General features: G+C 40.2%; 1 protein-coding gene and 1 long non-coding RNA gene across 2 annotated transcripts in view; one reads left to right on the forward strand and one right to left on the reverse strand.

Moving 5' to 3' along the window:
• Positions 1-5,178: 5,178 nt before the first annotated feature.
• Positions 5,179-17,920, reverse strand: part of LOC112580276 — a 234,944-nt gene continuing 222,202 nt past the window's right edge. The window contains exons 4-5 of the long non-coding RNA XR_006546423.2: positions 6,570-6,826; positions 5,179-5,333 (exon numbers count right to left, since the gene is read on the reverse strand). This is a non-coding gene — a long non-coding RNA (uncharacterized LOC112580276). The remainder of the gene's footprint in view (positions 5,334-6,569; positions 6,827-17,920) is intronic.
• Positions 11,677-12,893, forward strand: LOC102389231 (serine/arginine-rich splicing factor 10-like). Its single transcript, XM_045163457.1, is given in 2 exon segments — positions 11,677-12,174; positions 12,176-12,893. Coding segments are annotated over 2 exon segments (786 nt in total). The 5' UTR covers positions 11,677-11,751; the 3' UTR covers positions 12,539-12,893.

Raw genomic sequence — 17,920 nt, forward strand, 5'->3', positions numbered from 1 at the left:
GAATGACTTCACAGACGCATCGTTCTCGGGGCACTGGTGCGAGGCTGTCTCGCACACTGCCCGAAGGGCTCCGTGTGCAAGTCCCTCTAATTAACAAGGTGAATCAGGCGGCAGCTCTCTAATTAGTGAGCATGACAAGCCAGCGGAAACAGGCAGGCAGACCGGTACACAGAGCTGGCCAACAAAGGCTCGGCACATTTCAAGTGAAAAAAATGCAGATTTCTTCTAAATAACTATTAAAAGTAAGACTGTTGGGGGGAAGAGAACACCTCATTTTAATTCGCATGTTTCATGTGTATTCTTCCTTCATTCTCAGGGATCACCAGCTCCTTTGGTAAGATAGGGTGTGTGTCAGCCCTTTGTACAACCTTTACAGGCAGAGCATTGCTGAAAACACAGGCATTTTTGCTTGAAATAAGAATCAACATCTTAGTTTGGGATTTATGATCAATTTGTGTGTGTTTTAGTCTAGTAAGGGTATCTGCCATTTATCTTTATTTTTTCTTCTTCCAGAACTCAGAGGTGTCTGATGGGAAACTCTCTGGAGACTTTGCTCAGTGCTGTTCAGTCCCTCGGGAAACGCTGCAAGGAGCCCCCACAGGACAGAAACTACTAGCACCTCCTCCCTCCAGAGAGGGGCAGAGCCCCTGCAGGGTCACACCTGGTTACCAGCTCGATCTCAAGGTGAGCCTAGACTGCCGCTGGACACAGGCTTGGCCCCCTGGTTATTGCCCTGGTTTTACCAGTCTTTGCTCATCTGCCATCTTTATCTGTCTTTGCTATCTTGAGGTCAGCAGTCAGGCCAGCTCCCCTCTGCATGAGCCAAGCTCTGTAGGTGCAGCCTGCAGTCACCCACAGCACAGCAGCATGTCGCTGGGGACACCATCATGCATGTTCCCCTCCTAAGCAATGGCTCCCAAGGACTGGGCTTGCTGCCCAACGGGTTGGACTTCACCAAGGATGGTGAACAGCCTCTGTGTCTTTTCCATTCTAGCTGCTTGCAGTGTCTCCCAAAAGGTATTTTCTTTCAGCATCAGGGACTTGTTATCAGGTAGCTGCTAAGAGAGTCTTGTGAATGGAGAACATACTGACTCAGATTCAGCTACAACAGCGGTTCCCAACCTTTTTGCCACCAGGGACCAGTTTTGTGGAAGACAATTTTTCCACAGACCTGTGGGGGGCGGGGTGGTGGGTGGTTTGGGATGATTCAAGTGCACTACATTTATTGGGCACTTTATTTATATTATTATTATGGCAGCCTCACCTTAGATCATCAGGCATTAGATCCCCGAGGTTGGGGACCCCTGACATAGAACACACGTCTACTGAATCTGAACACCGTGCTGGACACTTCCTCTGGAGCAGGCACTGATGCTACTGTTTACAATTTATGGTCAGGAGTGGTAGAGAGGGTGTCCTGGGTCCCTCAGCTGAAAGATGCTGCTGGAAGCAGATGATGAACTCTGGGTTTATACCCCAACCTGAAGTCTCCCCTCCTCTCCTTACCAAGACTTATAAGTTCTGATCCACAGACCAAAAGATGTCACTTCATAAATCCCACTGCTCTTCCCATATAAGCAAACTCTAAGACCTGTGAGCAGTTCAACAGTTGCTTGCAAAGAATAGTCTTCCTGCCTGTCTGGAGAGAAATAAGAGGGACAGCTTGGAAATATGGGGATCCTTGTAAGGGTACCTGTTCCCTGCATTTCACTGTTCCTGAAAGACTGAACCTTGTGAAAGATTATTTCCAGGCAATGTAAGTGAAAAAGATCTGAAAAGCAATCATGGGGGTGGGAGGCAGTCATGAAAGAGAAGTCAAAGGAAGCTGGGCCAATTGGGAGGCTACAGGAGCCCTATTCCACTGTGCCCTGGGCTCCCCAGCCACATGTGCCAGGCAGCGCCCATATTAAATTTCTACAGGGTTTTCTCTGCATCCAAGCAAACATCCCTCCACATGCCCTCTCTTCCCTCTTCAACTCTTCACTCATCATCAGGTTTATCTATATAGTCTCCATCTCATGTAGAAATTCAGCATTTAAGAGTTTTTAGGACTTCCCTGGCAGTCCAGTGGTTAAGACTCCATGCTTCCCATAAAGGGGGTGCAGTTGTCTGGCAAGGCCAAAATAAAAGTTGCCAGTGCACACTGGCCCCCAGGACAGTGGTGGCCGAGGAGCAGGGAGGGCAAACGTGTCACTCCTTCCTTCTCTCTGCCCTCCTGCTTATTCCTCACCAGCTCTGCCTGCAGAAGCCTCTGGAGCCCCTCTCCTGCACCCACTGTTCCCTGAACTTACCCTTGTTACTACAGCCCCTTCCTCTGAATCCCATAGGAACCTGATGCACTTTTTGAGCCATCACCTTCTGTTTCCCACGTACTGTCACTCAGGCAGCAGGACAGAACTGTGCTTTCAGTCAGTCAGACCTGGGCTCCAATTCTGCCTCTGCTAATTTCAGGCCATGGTACTCTATTTCCATCCTTTAAGTTTCTGTTTCCTTACCTGAAAAAAGTAGAAATAACCCTCCAACATAGAAGAGGTGTTCAGAGGATTGAATGAGATAAAGCTGAACTAGCCTCATGTGTTATCTAGCACATAGCAGGTGTTAAGGTCTAATTTGGGCTTTTCTGGTGGCTCAGTGGTAAAGAATCTGCCTGCAATGCAGGAGACCCAGGTTTGATCCCGGGGTCAGGAAGATCCCCTGGAGAAGGAAATGGCAACCCACTCCAGTATTCTTGCCTGGAGAATCCCCATGGACAGAAGAACCTGGCAGGCTATAGTCCACAGGGTCATAAAGACATGAATGCTGCTAAGCAACTTAGCAGCAGCAGCAGAAAGGACTAATTTAAGAAAAATTCTTTTCATTTTGGAAATTTAAAAAACAGTATAATTTTTTAAATGGTGTATTTGAACTTCATTTATATCTGGTACCAATCCCAGGCAGGTCAGTCATAAACAAACTATGTGACCTTGTGCAGGGCACTAAACACCTCCGAGCCTTGGTTTCCTCAGCCATAATACAAGGTTGACCATTCCTGAGTCCCAGGTGTAGCTTAATGAAGCAGTGGATGCCAGAGCCCTCAACACAGGGGTTGTTCAGTAAGCGTCAGTCAGAAGCAAGAACCTTGTGTGTGCCCAGACCTGACAAAGAATTTGAACAAGAGGAATACTCTCAATGAATGCACATTTGTGGAAGGAAAGAGAAGGGAAGAGGTGTGCTAGATACATGTTCCTGTTGTAGTTTTTATTCTTTATGGCTTTAGACAAGCCACTTGCCCTTCTGAGTCTCAGCATTTTCAATCTACAAAATGGGAGAAAATCTGTCAGCCTCATTGGCTTGCTTCCAAAACTAATGTTTAGAAAACATAAGTCTGACTCAGCCATTAAAAAGAATACATTTGAATCAGTTCTAATGAGGTGGATGAAACTGGAGCCTATTATACAGAGTGAAGTAAGCCAGAAAGAAAAATACCAATACAGTATACTAACGCATATATATGGAATTTATAAAGATGGTAACGATAACCCTGGAGAAGGCAATGGCACCCCACTCCAGTACTCTTGCCTGGAAAATCCCATGGACGGAGGAGTCTGGTAGGCTGCAGTCCATGAGGTCGCCAAGAGTTGGACACGACTGAGCGACTTCACTTTGACTTTTCACTTTCATGCATTGGAGAAGGAAATGCTAACCCACTCCAGTATTCTTGTCTAGAGAATCCCAGAGACGGGGGAGCCTGGTGGGCTGCCATCTATGGGGTCACACAGAGTCGGACACGATTGAAGTGACTTAGCAGCAGCAGCAGCAGCAGCAATGATAACCTTGTATGTGAGACAGCAAAAGAGACACAGATATATAGAATACTCTTTTGGACTCTGTGGGAGAGGGAGAGGGTGGGATGATTTGGGAGAATGGCATTGAAACATGTATAATATCATATAAGAAACAAATCGCCAGTCCAGGTTCAATGCAGGATATAGGATGCATGGGGCTGGTGCACTGGGATGACCCAGAGGGATGGTACGGGGAGAGATGTGGGAGGGGGGCTCAGGATGGGGGACACGTGTACACCTGTGGTGGATTCATGTTGATGTATGGCAAAACCAATAAAATATTGTAATTAACCTCCAATTAAAATAAATAAATTTACATTAAAAAAAAGAAAACGTAAGTCTGGGGGAAAGTACATCAAATTATGGAACAAGGATTATTTCAGAAATTTAGTTAACTAGGTTCAACAGGAATGAATATTATAGATGAAAGCATCCAAGACATTCATTATAATCCTATGTTGTTACCTGGTGAAAATTTGATGGTCGATTTTCGCTCAGTACTAAAAGTTTCTGCCTTTTAACCTGTGCAGGTAAGCCATCTGAGCTAATTCATGAGAGCTGCTTTTAATCAGTCACGGAAATTTTTAAATTTCATCTTAAAAATATAACAAATTTTATGTGAGAATAGTTTGAAATGTCTGAACTTTTCTACTGAAAAGTTAGCATGTGGTTTAAAATTCCAAAGTAGATTTTTAGGGGTTTGCAAACCATTGAAGTAAAATTTACTTATGTTTGGGACAGGATGGGAAACACCTATTTAGTAAATTATAATTTGTCTTTAGGAATATCTTTTGGTGCTAATGCCTTCTAATACACAGCCAAAATGCTTATCTCATCTGAAATGAACTTTTGAAAAATTAAAAAGCACTAGACAATACTTACTCAGCCCTGCAGAACACCTGTGCCAGCTGGGAAAAAAATTCCCCATAGCCAGAGATTCTCCAGGGCCACACCAAGTTAGCCTGAGTGTATTTTATATTCTTAAGGCATTGCTTTTCCAGCAACAGGTAATGTCAGGGACCAGGGCTCTGACATCAATGGTGAATCATAATGAACAGCTTTCCCTGGGGGCTCGGTGGTAAAAAATATGTCTGCTAAGCAGGAGACTTGGGTTTGATCCCTGGGTGGGGAAGATCTCCTGGAGGAGGAAATGGCAACCCACTCTGGTATTCTTGCTTGGGAAATCCCACAGACAGAGGAGCCTGGCAAGCTATAGTTCATGGGGTCGCAAACAATCAGACACAGCTTAGGGATAAACGACAACAATGGACAGCTTTAATTCAGAATTCCCTGGCAAAGAGTCTGGTACTAGGTGTATTAGTTTCCTAAGGCTACCATTAAAAAGTTCCACAAATTTGGTGGCTTAAAATAACAAAAATTTATTCTCTTCCAATTCCAAGGCTAGAAATTCAAAATCAAGGTGTCATCAGTATTGGTTCCCTGTAAGGGCTGGGAGCCTCTTCCATGTTTCTCGTATCTTCACATCATCTTCTCTTTGTTTTTTCCCCTCTTAAAAAAAACGACAACAACAACTTTATTTATTGATTCTGGCTATGCTGGTTCTTAGTTGTGGTGTGCAAGATTTTTTAGTTGTAGTATGTGGGATCTTTAGTTATGGCATGTGAACTCTTAATTGCAGCATATGGAATCTGATTCCCTGACCAGGGATCAAACCCAGGCCCCCTGTATTGGGACCATGGAGTCTTATTCACTGGACTGCCAGGGAAGTCCTTCATCTTCTTTTTGTGCCTCTAAATTTCCCTTTTTAACAAAGACACCAGTCAAACTGGATTAGAGTCTACCCTAATCACCTCATCTTAACATGATCATCTGCAAAGACCTGTTTCCAAATAGGGTCACATTCACAGATACTGGGGGTTAGGACTCCAGCATCTTTGTGGGGCACTGTTTGGGCCTATAACAGGAGCCTGGTGAGCTGCCATCAATGGGGTTGCACAGAGTCGGACACGACTGAAGCGACTTAGCAGCAGCAGCAGCAGCAGCAAGGCTGTCACTGGTCAGGGAGCAGAGGTGTGTGGCTGGCCTGCACTTGCCAGGCCTCCCAGAAGGCAGCTGGCAGAAGTGCCACAGTGCAGGGTCTACCCATGGGCCCTGCAGGGAGGGAAGCTGAGTGTTGCCAACAAGTGGAGAGTGCCTCCATCTCTCAGGAGCTGTGTTCCATGAGGCAAGTGCTCAGGACTGTTGTACAAAATCAGCATGCCCATTTACTGATAGAGAGGGACCATTCACAGGGAGGGTGACACCTGGGTCTACATGATCTGCACATTCTCCTCCTCCAGGCAAATGTGCAGCTGTGCAGAGAGTGAGTTTTTCTGTTTCAGGTAACATGGCTTGGTCTCCATCTCCATCTCCATCTCCATCTCAAGGGGAGTCTTGCTCACAGGGGGAATGCTGCCAGGATTCCTGGGGAGAGCCTTGAGGGGCTGCTCATAATCTCTCCCTGCTAATCTCAAGTGGACCAGACATGCTTCTAAGAGACACTCTTTTCTTTTTTCTTTTTTTGAAATATTCCTGGGAACTTTCCTTTTGACAAACTGACTCTGAAGAATTCAGCTTTGATTCAATTCCTGTAGATTTCATCATTTAGCGCTGAGGTCATTCTCTCCTCCCTCATTTCCCGGTTCTTGGAGTACCTCACTGTAGTCCCCAACTACACACTCACAGCCTTCCTGAGAACATGTTTGCCTTAATTAATTCTCTCTTTAAGAATAAATAGAACCAAACCTTCTGACGTGGTATTTTATTCAGTGCCCGTCTTGGAAGAGGTCTGCTTCTCCTCTTTCACAAATAGGGGCCAACCAGACAAGCTCATCAAGATCCACGCAAGCAGGCTCTGAGCCGAGCTGGCACATGTGTGAATGGCCAGGAGGCGCTGGTCTTTGCTGAGATGTGAAGCCAAGTTGGAGGGGACTCAGTTGTGGCCAAAGAATTAAGGAAGTGCTGTAAATTCTCTTCTTTAGGACCAGGGGCATTTGTAGCTCCTGAAAAAAAAACAGCCTGCAGTTTCTCTTGTGCCATGTAAAATGTTCAAATAGATAACTGATGTCAATTATACCTCAAGAAAGCTGGAAAAAAATAAGTAAAAAGAAACAAGATACAGTAAGTCTCCTACACATGAATGAGTTCCATTCCAAGAGCATGTTTGTAAGTCCAATTTGTTCCTAAGTTCAACAAAGTCAGCCTAGGGACCCAACTGATACAATCAGTTATATAGTACTGTACTGTAACAGGTTTATAAAACTTTACACACAAATAATACATAACAAACAAACAAACACAAAAAATAAAGAAAACATTTTTAATCTTACAGTACAGTACCTTGAAAAGTACAGTGGTACAGTACAACTGTTGGCATACAGGGGCTGGCATTGCGTGAACAAGCAAGAAGAGTTACTGAGAGGAGGTGTGATATGATCGAGTGGAAGGATCATTAGCAGTAGGAGATGGAGGGCAAACTGCAATTTCACTCACATCTGATGTTGATGGAACACACGTTCACATCTTTGAAAGTTCTCCAGATTTGTATGTAGGGGACTTATTGTATTAAAAAAAAAAAATAGATCGCTCATTTTTCTAAGTGACAAGATAACTATAAATAAATAATAAAAAGAAGTCTTATTCTAAGATCAGTAATATACATCTCTATTAATTATTAAAATATAATAATTTGGGGATAAGTAAGTATTTATAGAAACGATCATGCTCTAACTTAGAAAATCACTTTAAAATCAGCAGTCAAAATGACTAGTTGAGATCATGGAAATAAACAACTAAATAATTTCTTACTAAATATGAAGTGATCTCTTTTATCTAGCTTCTATTTCATCCACGTCTTAATAAGAGTGAACATTTCGATCTTTACTATCTTGCTGAATATAATTAGCACCTGATTCCTACTCTGTAGTCAGACTAATTTCCCATTTATATCTCTGACACCTCCCGACAGCCTACTTGACTTGCCTGACACATTTTCAAGGTATTAGGAGGACTCCATGCAGAAGAGAGATTTCTTGTCCTTACTATTTGGGCATATGAATAGGTTTTTGGGAGGCTTAACATTTGGATAGAATCTCTGGCAAAAAAAGGGTGAAAAAGACATTAAAATAGAATTATCACTGGTTTTTAAAATAGGAATACCTTAAAGAAGCTCCCTCAGATACTGGTATACTTAAAGATTTATTTTAAAGTGCATCTATGATGTTTCTGTTTAACAGCAGAATCTGTATAGCAGACAAAGATTTCCTTCATCCTGCCCCAGAGAAATGGCAAATTCTATGACCAAGACAAAGGATGCAGAACTAAGAAGCCATGGCAACTGGAAATAAGAATCTGTATGATCTCACCAGTGAAGAGACTGACAAAGCACTGTGAAATAACAAACAAAAAGACATGGACATGAAGAACATGAGGCTTTTGAGTTATGTAGTGCTGTGTTTGAGGCCATACCAGTTGTGGAACTTGTTCTGTTGTCCTGCCTGGGTAGGAAAGCAGATGTGAAGCCTCATCTACTATTGAATATAACCCCCAATCTAGCCCAGCTAGGGGCCTGGCTGGAGTACCCAAGGGTTGCATGGCCCATCCTACAGTCCTACTTACAATGGTACTTGAGCAGAGAACCAAGTCAGGAGCTCTGTCCACATGCAAAACCAAGCCAATGGCCTTCTCTGGTCAGAGAACTCAGTGGACAGTTCTGCCTGATTCAAGTCCCTAGCCAATAAGCTATGCCATCCTTGGAACCTGTTCTGCCACCCCACCCAGAAAGGGAAGCAGATTCATTGTATATTCCTGCCATGAGAATAGCCCACAATCCCACCTAACCAGAAGGGTTAACTAGAGCATCTTGGAGACTGTATGGCCCACCATTCAACCCAGCTTGCAGTGGTACCCAAGCTGATAGCCCAGCCAGTGAGTGGCTGGGTTGTAGGATAGACATGCTGCTGCTGCTGCTGCTAAGTTGCTTCAGTGGTGTCCGACTCTGTGCGACCCCATAGATGGCAGCCCACCAGGCTCCCCCATCGGTAGGATCCTCCAGGCAAGAGTACTGGAGTGGGTTGCCATTGCCTTCTCTGTAGGATAGACATAAAGCTACAAAATATCATCAAATCACAAAAAAGACAGAAATATAAGTGAGGAACAAAGACTCTACAAAACAGCCAGAAAACAATGAACAGATAGGCAACAATAAGTCCTTTCCTACCAATAATTACTTTAAATATAGATGGAGTAAATTCTCCCATGAAAGACACAGAATGACTGATAGATTAAAAAAACAAGATCTAAAGGAGATAAACCAATCAAGAAGATATAACAATTGTATATATTTATGTATCCAACATCAGAGCATCTGTATAAATCAAAAGCTAACAACTAAAAGGAGAAATAAACAGTAACATAACTATAGGTAGAAACTTTAATACCTCACTCTCAGCAATAAATAATCATCCAGATAGGTAGTCAATAAGAAAACAGTGGATTTTAACAGCACTATAGACCCAACAGACAACATTCCCAACAACAGCAGCAGAATACCCATTTTTCTTTAGTACACACAGAACATTTTCTAGAGTATGTTAGGTCACAAAGCAAATCTTGGCAAATTTAAGAAAACTGAAATCATACCAACTGTCTTTTTCAATCACAAAAGTATGAAACTAGAAATAATAGCTGAAGGAAAGCCAGAAAACTTATAAATACATGGAAATTAAACTACAGAGTCCTGAACAACCAATAAATCAAAGAAGAAATCAACAGAGAAATTTTAAAAGAAAATTTTAAAATTTAAATTTTAAAAGAAGAAGAAATCAAAAGAGAAATTTTAAAATAAAAATTTTAAATTTAAATTAAAAATTTTTCATTTGTCTTGAGACAAATGAAAATGGAAACACATGTAACAAAATTATAGGATATAGCAAAAGAAGTTCTAAGAGGGAAGTTTACAATGATAAATGCACACATTAAAGGGGGAAATCAATTTAATAACCTAAATTTATACCTCAAGGATGAAGAAAAAGAACAAACTAAGCCCACCTGGTGCAAAGAACTGACTCATTGAGAGAGACACTGATGCTGGGAAAGACTGAAGGCAGGAGCAGAAGAGGGCGACAGAGGATGAGATGGTTGGATGGCATCACCGACTTGATGGACATGAGTTTAAGCAAGCTCCGGGACTGGTGATGGACAAGGAAGCCTGGCGTGCTGCAGTGCATGGGGTCACAAAGAGTCACACCTGACTGAGTGACTGAACTGACTGAAGCCCAAAATTAGCAGAAGGAAGGAACAAAAACTAGAGCAGAAATAAAAGAAACAGAGGACAGGAAAATAATAGAAAAGATAGGCAGAAAAAAAAAGAATTGGTTTTTTGAAAAAATAACCCAAATTATTAAACTTTTAGCAAGACTAATCAAGAAAAGAAGAAAGAAGAGCCAAATAAATATGATTATAAATGAAAAAGGAGACTTTACAACTGACACCACAGAAATACAATGAATCATGAGACTACTATGAAGAACTATACCCCCAACAAACTGGACAACCTAGAAGAAATGGATAAATTCCTAGAAACATACAACCTGCCAAGATTAAATCATGAAGACTAGAAAATCTGAACAGATCAATAGCAAGCAAGGATTGAATCAGTAATCAAAATTCCCAACAAAGAAAAGTCCAGGACCAGATGGTTACACAGGTGAATTTCACCAAATAGTCAAAGAAGAATTAACACCAATCCTTCTCAAACTTTTCCTCAAAAACAATCAAAGAAGAGAGAATGCTCCCAAACTCATTTTAAGATACAGAATTAACTTGATACAAAGCCATACAAGGACACAACAACAAATAAAAACTATAGGCCAATATCTCTGATGAATATAGATGAAAAAAATCTCAACAAAATACTGGCAAACTGTAATTTAACACCACATTAAAAGACTCACACACCATGATCAAGTGATATTTATCTCCACTCTGCAAGGATGGTTCAACATACATGAATCAGTAAAAGTGATATACCACATCAATATAGAATGAAAGATAAAAAATCATATGATCATCTCAGTTGACACAGCAAAAGCATCTGACAAAATACAAAATCTTCTCAAATAAAAATTCTGAACAGAGTACAGAAGGAATACATGCCAACATAATGAAGTTCATATATGACAAGTCCAGAGCTAACATCAAATTCAATGGTAAAAGGTTGACAGCTTTTCTTCTAAGAATCAGGAACAAGCCAAGAATGCCCACTCTCACCCTCGTACTCAACATAGTACTAGAAGTCCTAGCCAGAGCAATCAGTCAAGGGAAAGAAATGAAAAGTATCTGAATCATAAAGGAAGAAGTAAAATTGTTTCTATGGTTTTATATATAGAAAATCTTGAACACCACCAAAAAGTGTTGTAACTCATCAGTGAATTCAGAAAAGTTGCAGAACACAAAATCAACATAAAATATTCAGTATCATTTCTATACACTAATAATGAATTATCTGAAAAAGAAATAAGGAAAACAAACCCACTTACAGCAGCATCAAAAATAATAAAATACTTATGGATAAATTTAACTAAGTAGGTAAAAGATCTCTACCCTAAAAACTGTAACATATTGATGAAATAAATTGAATACATGAATAAATTGAAAGATATTCTGTGTCCATGGAGTAAAAGAATTAATACTGCTAAAATGTCCATATAAACCAAAGCCATCTACAATGCCAACCCTATAAAGATTCCAATGACACTTTTTACAGAAATAGAAAACACAATTCTAAAATTTGTTTGAAAGCACAAAAGACCCTGAATAGTCAAAGCAATGTTGAGAAATAAGAATAATGCTAGGAGGATCCGGCGCCGAAGCTGCGGACGGTTTGCTGAGCCCGTTAGTGTCCCTGCGGAGACTCAACGCCGGCGTCATGTCCCGGTACCTGCGCCCCCCCAACACGTCTCTCTTCGTGAGGAACGTGGCCGACGATACCAGGTCTGAAGATTTACGTCGGGAATTTGGTCGTTATGGTCCTATAGTTGATGTGTATGTTCCACTTGATTTCTACACTCGCCGTCCAAGAGGATTTGCATATGTTCAATTTGAGGATGTTCGTGATGCTGAAGATGCTTTACATAATTTGGACAGAAAGTGGATTTGTGGACGCCAAATTGAAATACAGTTTGCACAGGGGGATCGAAAGACTCCAAATCAGATGAAAGCCAAGGAAGGGAGGAATGTGTATAGTTCTTCACGCTATGATGATTATGACAGATACAGACGTTCTAGAAGCCGAAGTTATGACAGAAGAAGATCAAGAAGTCGGTCCTTTGATTACAACTATAGAAGATCTTAATAGTCCTAGAAATAGACCGACTGGAAGACCACGGCGTAGCAGAAGCCATTCCGACAATGATAGATTCAAACACCGAAATCGATCTTTTTCAAGATCTAAATCCAATTCAAGAACACGGTCCAAGTCCCAGCCCAAGAAAGAAATGAAGGCTAAATCACGTTCTAGGTCTGCATCTCACACCAAAACTAGAGGCACCTCTAAAACAGATTCCAAAACACATTATAAGTCTGGCTCAAGATATGAAAAGGAATCAAGGAAAAAAGAACCACCTAGATCCAAATCTCAGTCAAGATCACAGTCTAGGTCTAGGTCAAAATCTAGGTCAAGGTCTTGGACTAGTCCTAAGTCCAGTGGCCACTGATAGTATAAACCATGATATTTTTAGGCATGTATCATTCATTTACTCATAGTTTGGTTTACTTAAATTATCAGGAATACAATGTTGCAATGATGCTTAAAAAACACTTGTCAGTTTTCCCTGTACCAGGCAATGGTTATAATTAAAATGATATGCTGTTGAGAAGCCACTCTTAAGAGTCCAGTTTGTTTAATGTTATGGGCAGCTACCAATTCGTGGTGTCTCTGTATATTTTTGTAAAGATTCTCATTTTTTATGCTTGAAGTATTGGTGAAAAGATGTTGGTTGACCATAATTTGCAACATTGTCTTATTAAAAATAAACTTTCATATCCATATTTGGTAGAACTGTTAACCTAGAAATGTAGCTTGCTAATAAGATAGAATGATAAAAAGTGAAGTTGTAGCCACAGTAAACACTGACTGACCAGACACATTTAGGTTCAGGGTGGACCTTTTTGTCTTGTCCAGATGTCTAGGCCCGTGATGATAATTTATGGCACAGTGTGGAATAGTTCTTTTGTTAACCCCCACTGTCTTGGAAAATGACAAGTGGGTTAAGTAGCATTTTCAGGCAGACTGTTTGAAACAAGGAGCCTTCACTTTCCTGGTTTCTATGAAGATTTGGAACCATACAAACGTCGGAAAAACTCACCTTAAAATTTGGGCAGGTTGATGATGGCAGAAATAATTTTAAGGGGAAAAGAAAGCTCTTATGTAGTTACTTTAAGGAGCGTTGTTGACCATAATATTGCATAGTTTTCTTACTGCTGTTAAAAGCAAGTAAAGTGTTTCAAAGGAGGATTTGTTTGTGAGTGTGCATAGTGTAAGAGGACTGAATTTTGATGCTTAAAGCACTTGGTGTGTGCATTTGTATCAAAATGTGCCCATCTCTTTATGAAGGAAGCTTGTTCTTCACACCTCAGTTTAACGTGAGGCAAGTTAAAAAACAACACTCCCATTCTAAGTGATTTCTCTGGTGCCATGAGATTTAAAATAACTTTGGAAAAAATTAATTTCAAGAAAGTCACATCTCTTTGAGTTTATGATTGATTATCAGTATAGTACCTGATAAAAATAAGAGAATAATACCCTACTCTTTATAAAAATTTCTAACATCTCTCTGTGATATCATGTGGGGGCAATAAAAAGTGACTTGATATGTCCAGTCTCATTTCAGAGTAAAAGCTAGCATCTTTAAAATTTTAGATTGCTTGCTTACAGGCATAAGTAAGAAATGTTGTGGGGAAACTATCCCTTTTAGAGGATTACTTTTTTCAGTTTTGGTTTTAGAGATCTAGGCCTTGCCTGTAAAGAACAAAAGGTGGTTTTTAAATACTGTTTGTGGAATGTGTTTCAAGGATTGATTCTAGAACCTTTGTATATTTGATAGTATTTCTAACTCATTTCTCTACTGTTTGCAGTTAATGTTCATGTTCTGCTATGCAATCATTTATATGCACGTTTCTTTAATTTTTTTAGATTTTCCTGGATGTATAGTTTAAACAAAAAGTCTATTTAAAACTGTAGCAGTAGTTCGCAGTTCTAGCAAAGAGGAAAGTTGTGGGGTTAAACTTTGTATTTTCTTTCTTATAGAAGCTTCTAAAAAGGTATTTTTATATGTTCTTTTTAACAAATATTGTGTACAACCTTTAAAACATCAATGTTTGGATCAAAACAAGACCCAGCTTATTTTCTGCTTGCTGTAAATTAAGCAAACATGCTATAATAAAAACAAAATGAAGGAAAAAAAAAAAAAAGAATAATGCTAGAGGCATCATATTTTGTGATTTCAAACTATACTACAAAGCTACAATAATCAAACTGCATGATACTGACATGAAAACAGATCCACAGACCAATGAAACAGAATTGAAAGCCCAGAAATAAGCCCATGCATGTATGGTCGACTACTACTGGACGAGGGTTCCAATTCTTACTAGGGAAAAGGTAGTCTCTTGAATAAATGGTGCTAGAAAAACTAGACATACAAATGGAAAGGAATGAAACCAGACCCCCATCTTACACCATTCACAAAAATTATGCTGAAATATATTCTGCTCAAATGTAAGACTTGAAACTGTAAAACTAGAAGAAAGAATAGGGGAAAAGTTCTTGTATTGGTCTTGGCAATGATTTTCTGGTTAAGAAACTGAAAGCACAAGCAACAAAAGCAAAAATAAGTAAGTGGGACTACATCAAACTAAAGTGTTCTTGTGTAGCTGAAGAAATAATCAAGAAAATGAAAAAGCAATCTATGGAATGGGGGGAAATATTTGCAAAGTATATATCTGATAAGGAGTTAATATTCAAATATATAACGAACTCACTCAATTCAATAGCATAAAACCAATAATCCTATTTAATGATGGGCAGAGAATCTGAAGGGCTTTCCTGTTGGCTCAGCAGTAAAGAAACCGCCTGCCAATGTGGGAGACACAGGAGATGTGTGTTTGATCCTAGAGTTGGGAAGATCCCCTGGAGAAGGAAATGGCAGCCCACTCCAGTATTCTTGCCTGGAAAATCCAATGGACAGAGAAGCCTGGCATTGCAAGAGTTAGACACAGTAAGCAACTAAACAACAGCAACAGAGAATCTGAACAGGCATTTTTCCAAAGAAGGCATATAGATGGCAAATGGGTATATGAAAATGTGCTCGACATCACTAATCACCAGGGAAATGCAAATCAAAACCATAATGAGACATCACCTCACACCTGCCAGAATGACTATTAACCAAAAGACAAAAGATGACAAGTGTTGGCAAGGATGTGGAGAAAAGAGAACCCATTTGTACTGTTGTTGGACATGTAAATTGGTGCAAACCAGTATGGAAAACATTTTGGAGGTTCCTCAAAAAATTAAAAGTAGAGCTATGGTATGATCTAGCAGTTTTCACTTCTGGGTAAATATCCAGAGGAAATGAAATTATTATCTCAAAGAGATATCTACACTCCAATGTTCATTGCAGCATTATTTATTAATACAATAGCCAAGACATAGAAACAATCTAAGTGTTCATTGATTAATGAACAGATAAAGAAAATGTGGTATATATAACAAAATATTATTCAACCAAAAAAGGAAGGAAATCCTGCCATTTATGAGACATGGATGGGCCTTTAGGGCTTTATGCTAAGTAATATAAGTCAGATAGATACAGACAAATACTCTATGATCTCACTTATATGTGGAACATTAAAAAAAAATCAAACCCATAGAAACAGAGAACAGATTTGTGGTTGCCAGAGGCAGCAGGTGGAGGTAGAGGAATTGGGTGAAGGTGGTCAAAAGGTACAAATGTCTAGTCACAAGATAAATAGGTTCTGGGGATGTAATGTACAGCCTGGTGACTATAGTTAGAACTACTGCATTATATATTTGAAAGTTTGAGAGAGGAGATCTTAAAAATTCTCATCATAAAAATTATAACTATGAAGTGATTAATGCTAATTAAACTTATTATAGTAATCATTTTGCAATATATATGTATATCAGTGCAGGAGACCTGGGTTTGATGCCTGAGTCAGGAAGATCCCCTGGAGAAGGAAAGGGCAGCCCACTCCAGTATTCTTGCCTGGAAAATCCCATGGACAGAGGAGCCTGGTGGGCTACAGTCTATGGAGTCATAAGAGTCAGACACAACTTAGTGATTAAACCACCACCATCCCCATGTTGTATACCTTAAACTTATGCATAAATTGTATTTCAATAAAATGTTCAGATTCTTTAGCCATCATCAACTGTACCACAAAGGATACGTTCCATGGGTCTATAATGGTCAAGGTCAACTACAGTGTCTGAAATTCAGGAAGACTGGCATGATCCTATGGTTGTGGGACTCAAGTCAACAGGATCTTGCTTTGTGTGAACATTTTAAACCCTCAATGTCTTTACAGCTTCTCTGACTCTTCACATATTCCTTCTTTCTGTTATTTAAACACTATATGCCTAGCCTTCATCTCCACCTGCATGTCTAAATAGCCAAGTCAAATTTAACATGTCTGAAGCCGAGTTCCTGAAATTCTACCCCTAATCTGCCCTAGCCACAATTTTCCCCATCCCAGGTAAAGGCAGTTCAATTCTTTCTGGTACTTGTGTGAAAAAGCCTGGAATTACTCAACTCTTTTTTATCTCAAACTCCATACCCAGTCCATGGATATATTGTGTAAGCTCTGTTTCCCAAATATATCTATCATCCAACATTTCTCTCTCTACTTTTACCACAGCCACTCTGGTGTAGGTGCCCACCTTATCTCTGGGGACTATTGCAATGGTCCCAGTCAGACTCCTGCTTCCACCTACATTCATTAGGGTTATTCTCAACATAGCCTGACTGGCAATTATGGACATTACTCTGTCCATGGAATTCTCCAGGTGGGTAGTCATTCCCTTCTCCAGAGGATCTTCCCTACTCAGGGATTGAACCTGGGTCTCTTGCACTGCAGACAGATTCTTTATCATCTGAGCCACCAGGGAAGCCCTACCTGACTGGACCTGTGATCAAATAAGTCAGACCATAACCCTTCCACTGATCAAAATTCTCCAGCAGTACCCCGTTTCACCCAGAGTAAAATCTGTATATGTTGGAGTCTTAGATGTATTTGTTACATTGTTGTTGTTTTTAGTTCCCGGCTGTGTTTTTGTGGGAGGTGACAGTGGCCTGCAGTAAATAGCAGGGATAGAGATGAAGAGGGGCAGAAAGACAAGAGAGATGAAACAGGGAAAAGGAAAAAAGTATGCAGCCAAATCTAACAAATAACTTATAATACTTCTTAGCTTAGAAAGTCCTCCCTTCTGAGATTTGGTGAATATTCAGTTGAGATTTTCATGTGCTTTTTTTAAAAAACTAATTCATTGATTAGGCTTTGTTGAGTCTTAATTGCAGCATGATCTTCCATCTTCATTGTGGTATGTGGGTTCTTTAGTTGCAGCATGTGGGATCTAGTTCCTTGAACAGGGGTTGAACCCAGGCCCTCTGCATGGGGAGCATGGAGTTTAACCACTGCACCAGCAGGGCAGACACATGTGCTTCTTTGTTATAAGGTAAAGTTTTTTTTTTGTCTGCTGTTACCATCTCTAAGATGCAAAGATCCCATGAACCCTTTGCTTCCAACGAGTCAAAAGACTTAAGAGAAGAGAAGTGCGGGCAGGGGTAGGGAGGGTTATTTCTCCTTTTGATGCCAGCCTATCTTTGTTTGCTAAATAAATCTGTATTTCACTGACTAGCAACTTACTTATTCTTTAGATCTATACAGAATCAAGAAAATTTAGGCAATGAATATTTATTAATCAATAATTATCTTCTTTTAGCCAGAGTCAAGATAAACAAGCCATAACTTACCACTGACTTTTAGAAGAATAGTCACGGAGCAGGCAATGGCAC

Source organism: Bubalus bubalis, chromosome 18 (genome assembly GCF_019923935.1).
Source record: "Bubalus bubalis isolate 160015118507 breed Murrah chromosome 18, NDDB_SH_1, whole genome shotgun sequence".
NCBI classification, from domain to species: Eukaryota; Metazoa; Chordata; class Mammalia; order Artiodactyla; family Bovidae; genus Bubalus; species Bubalus bubalis.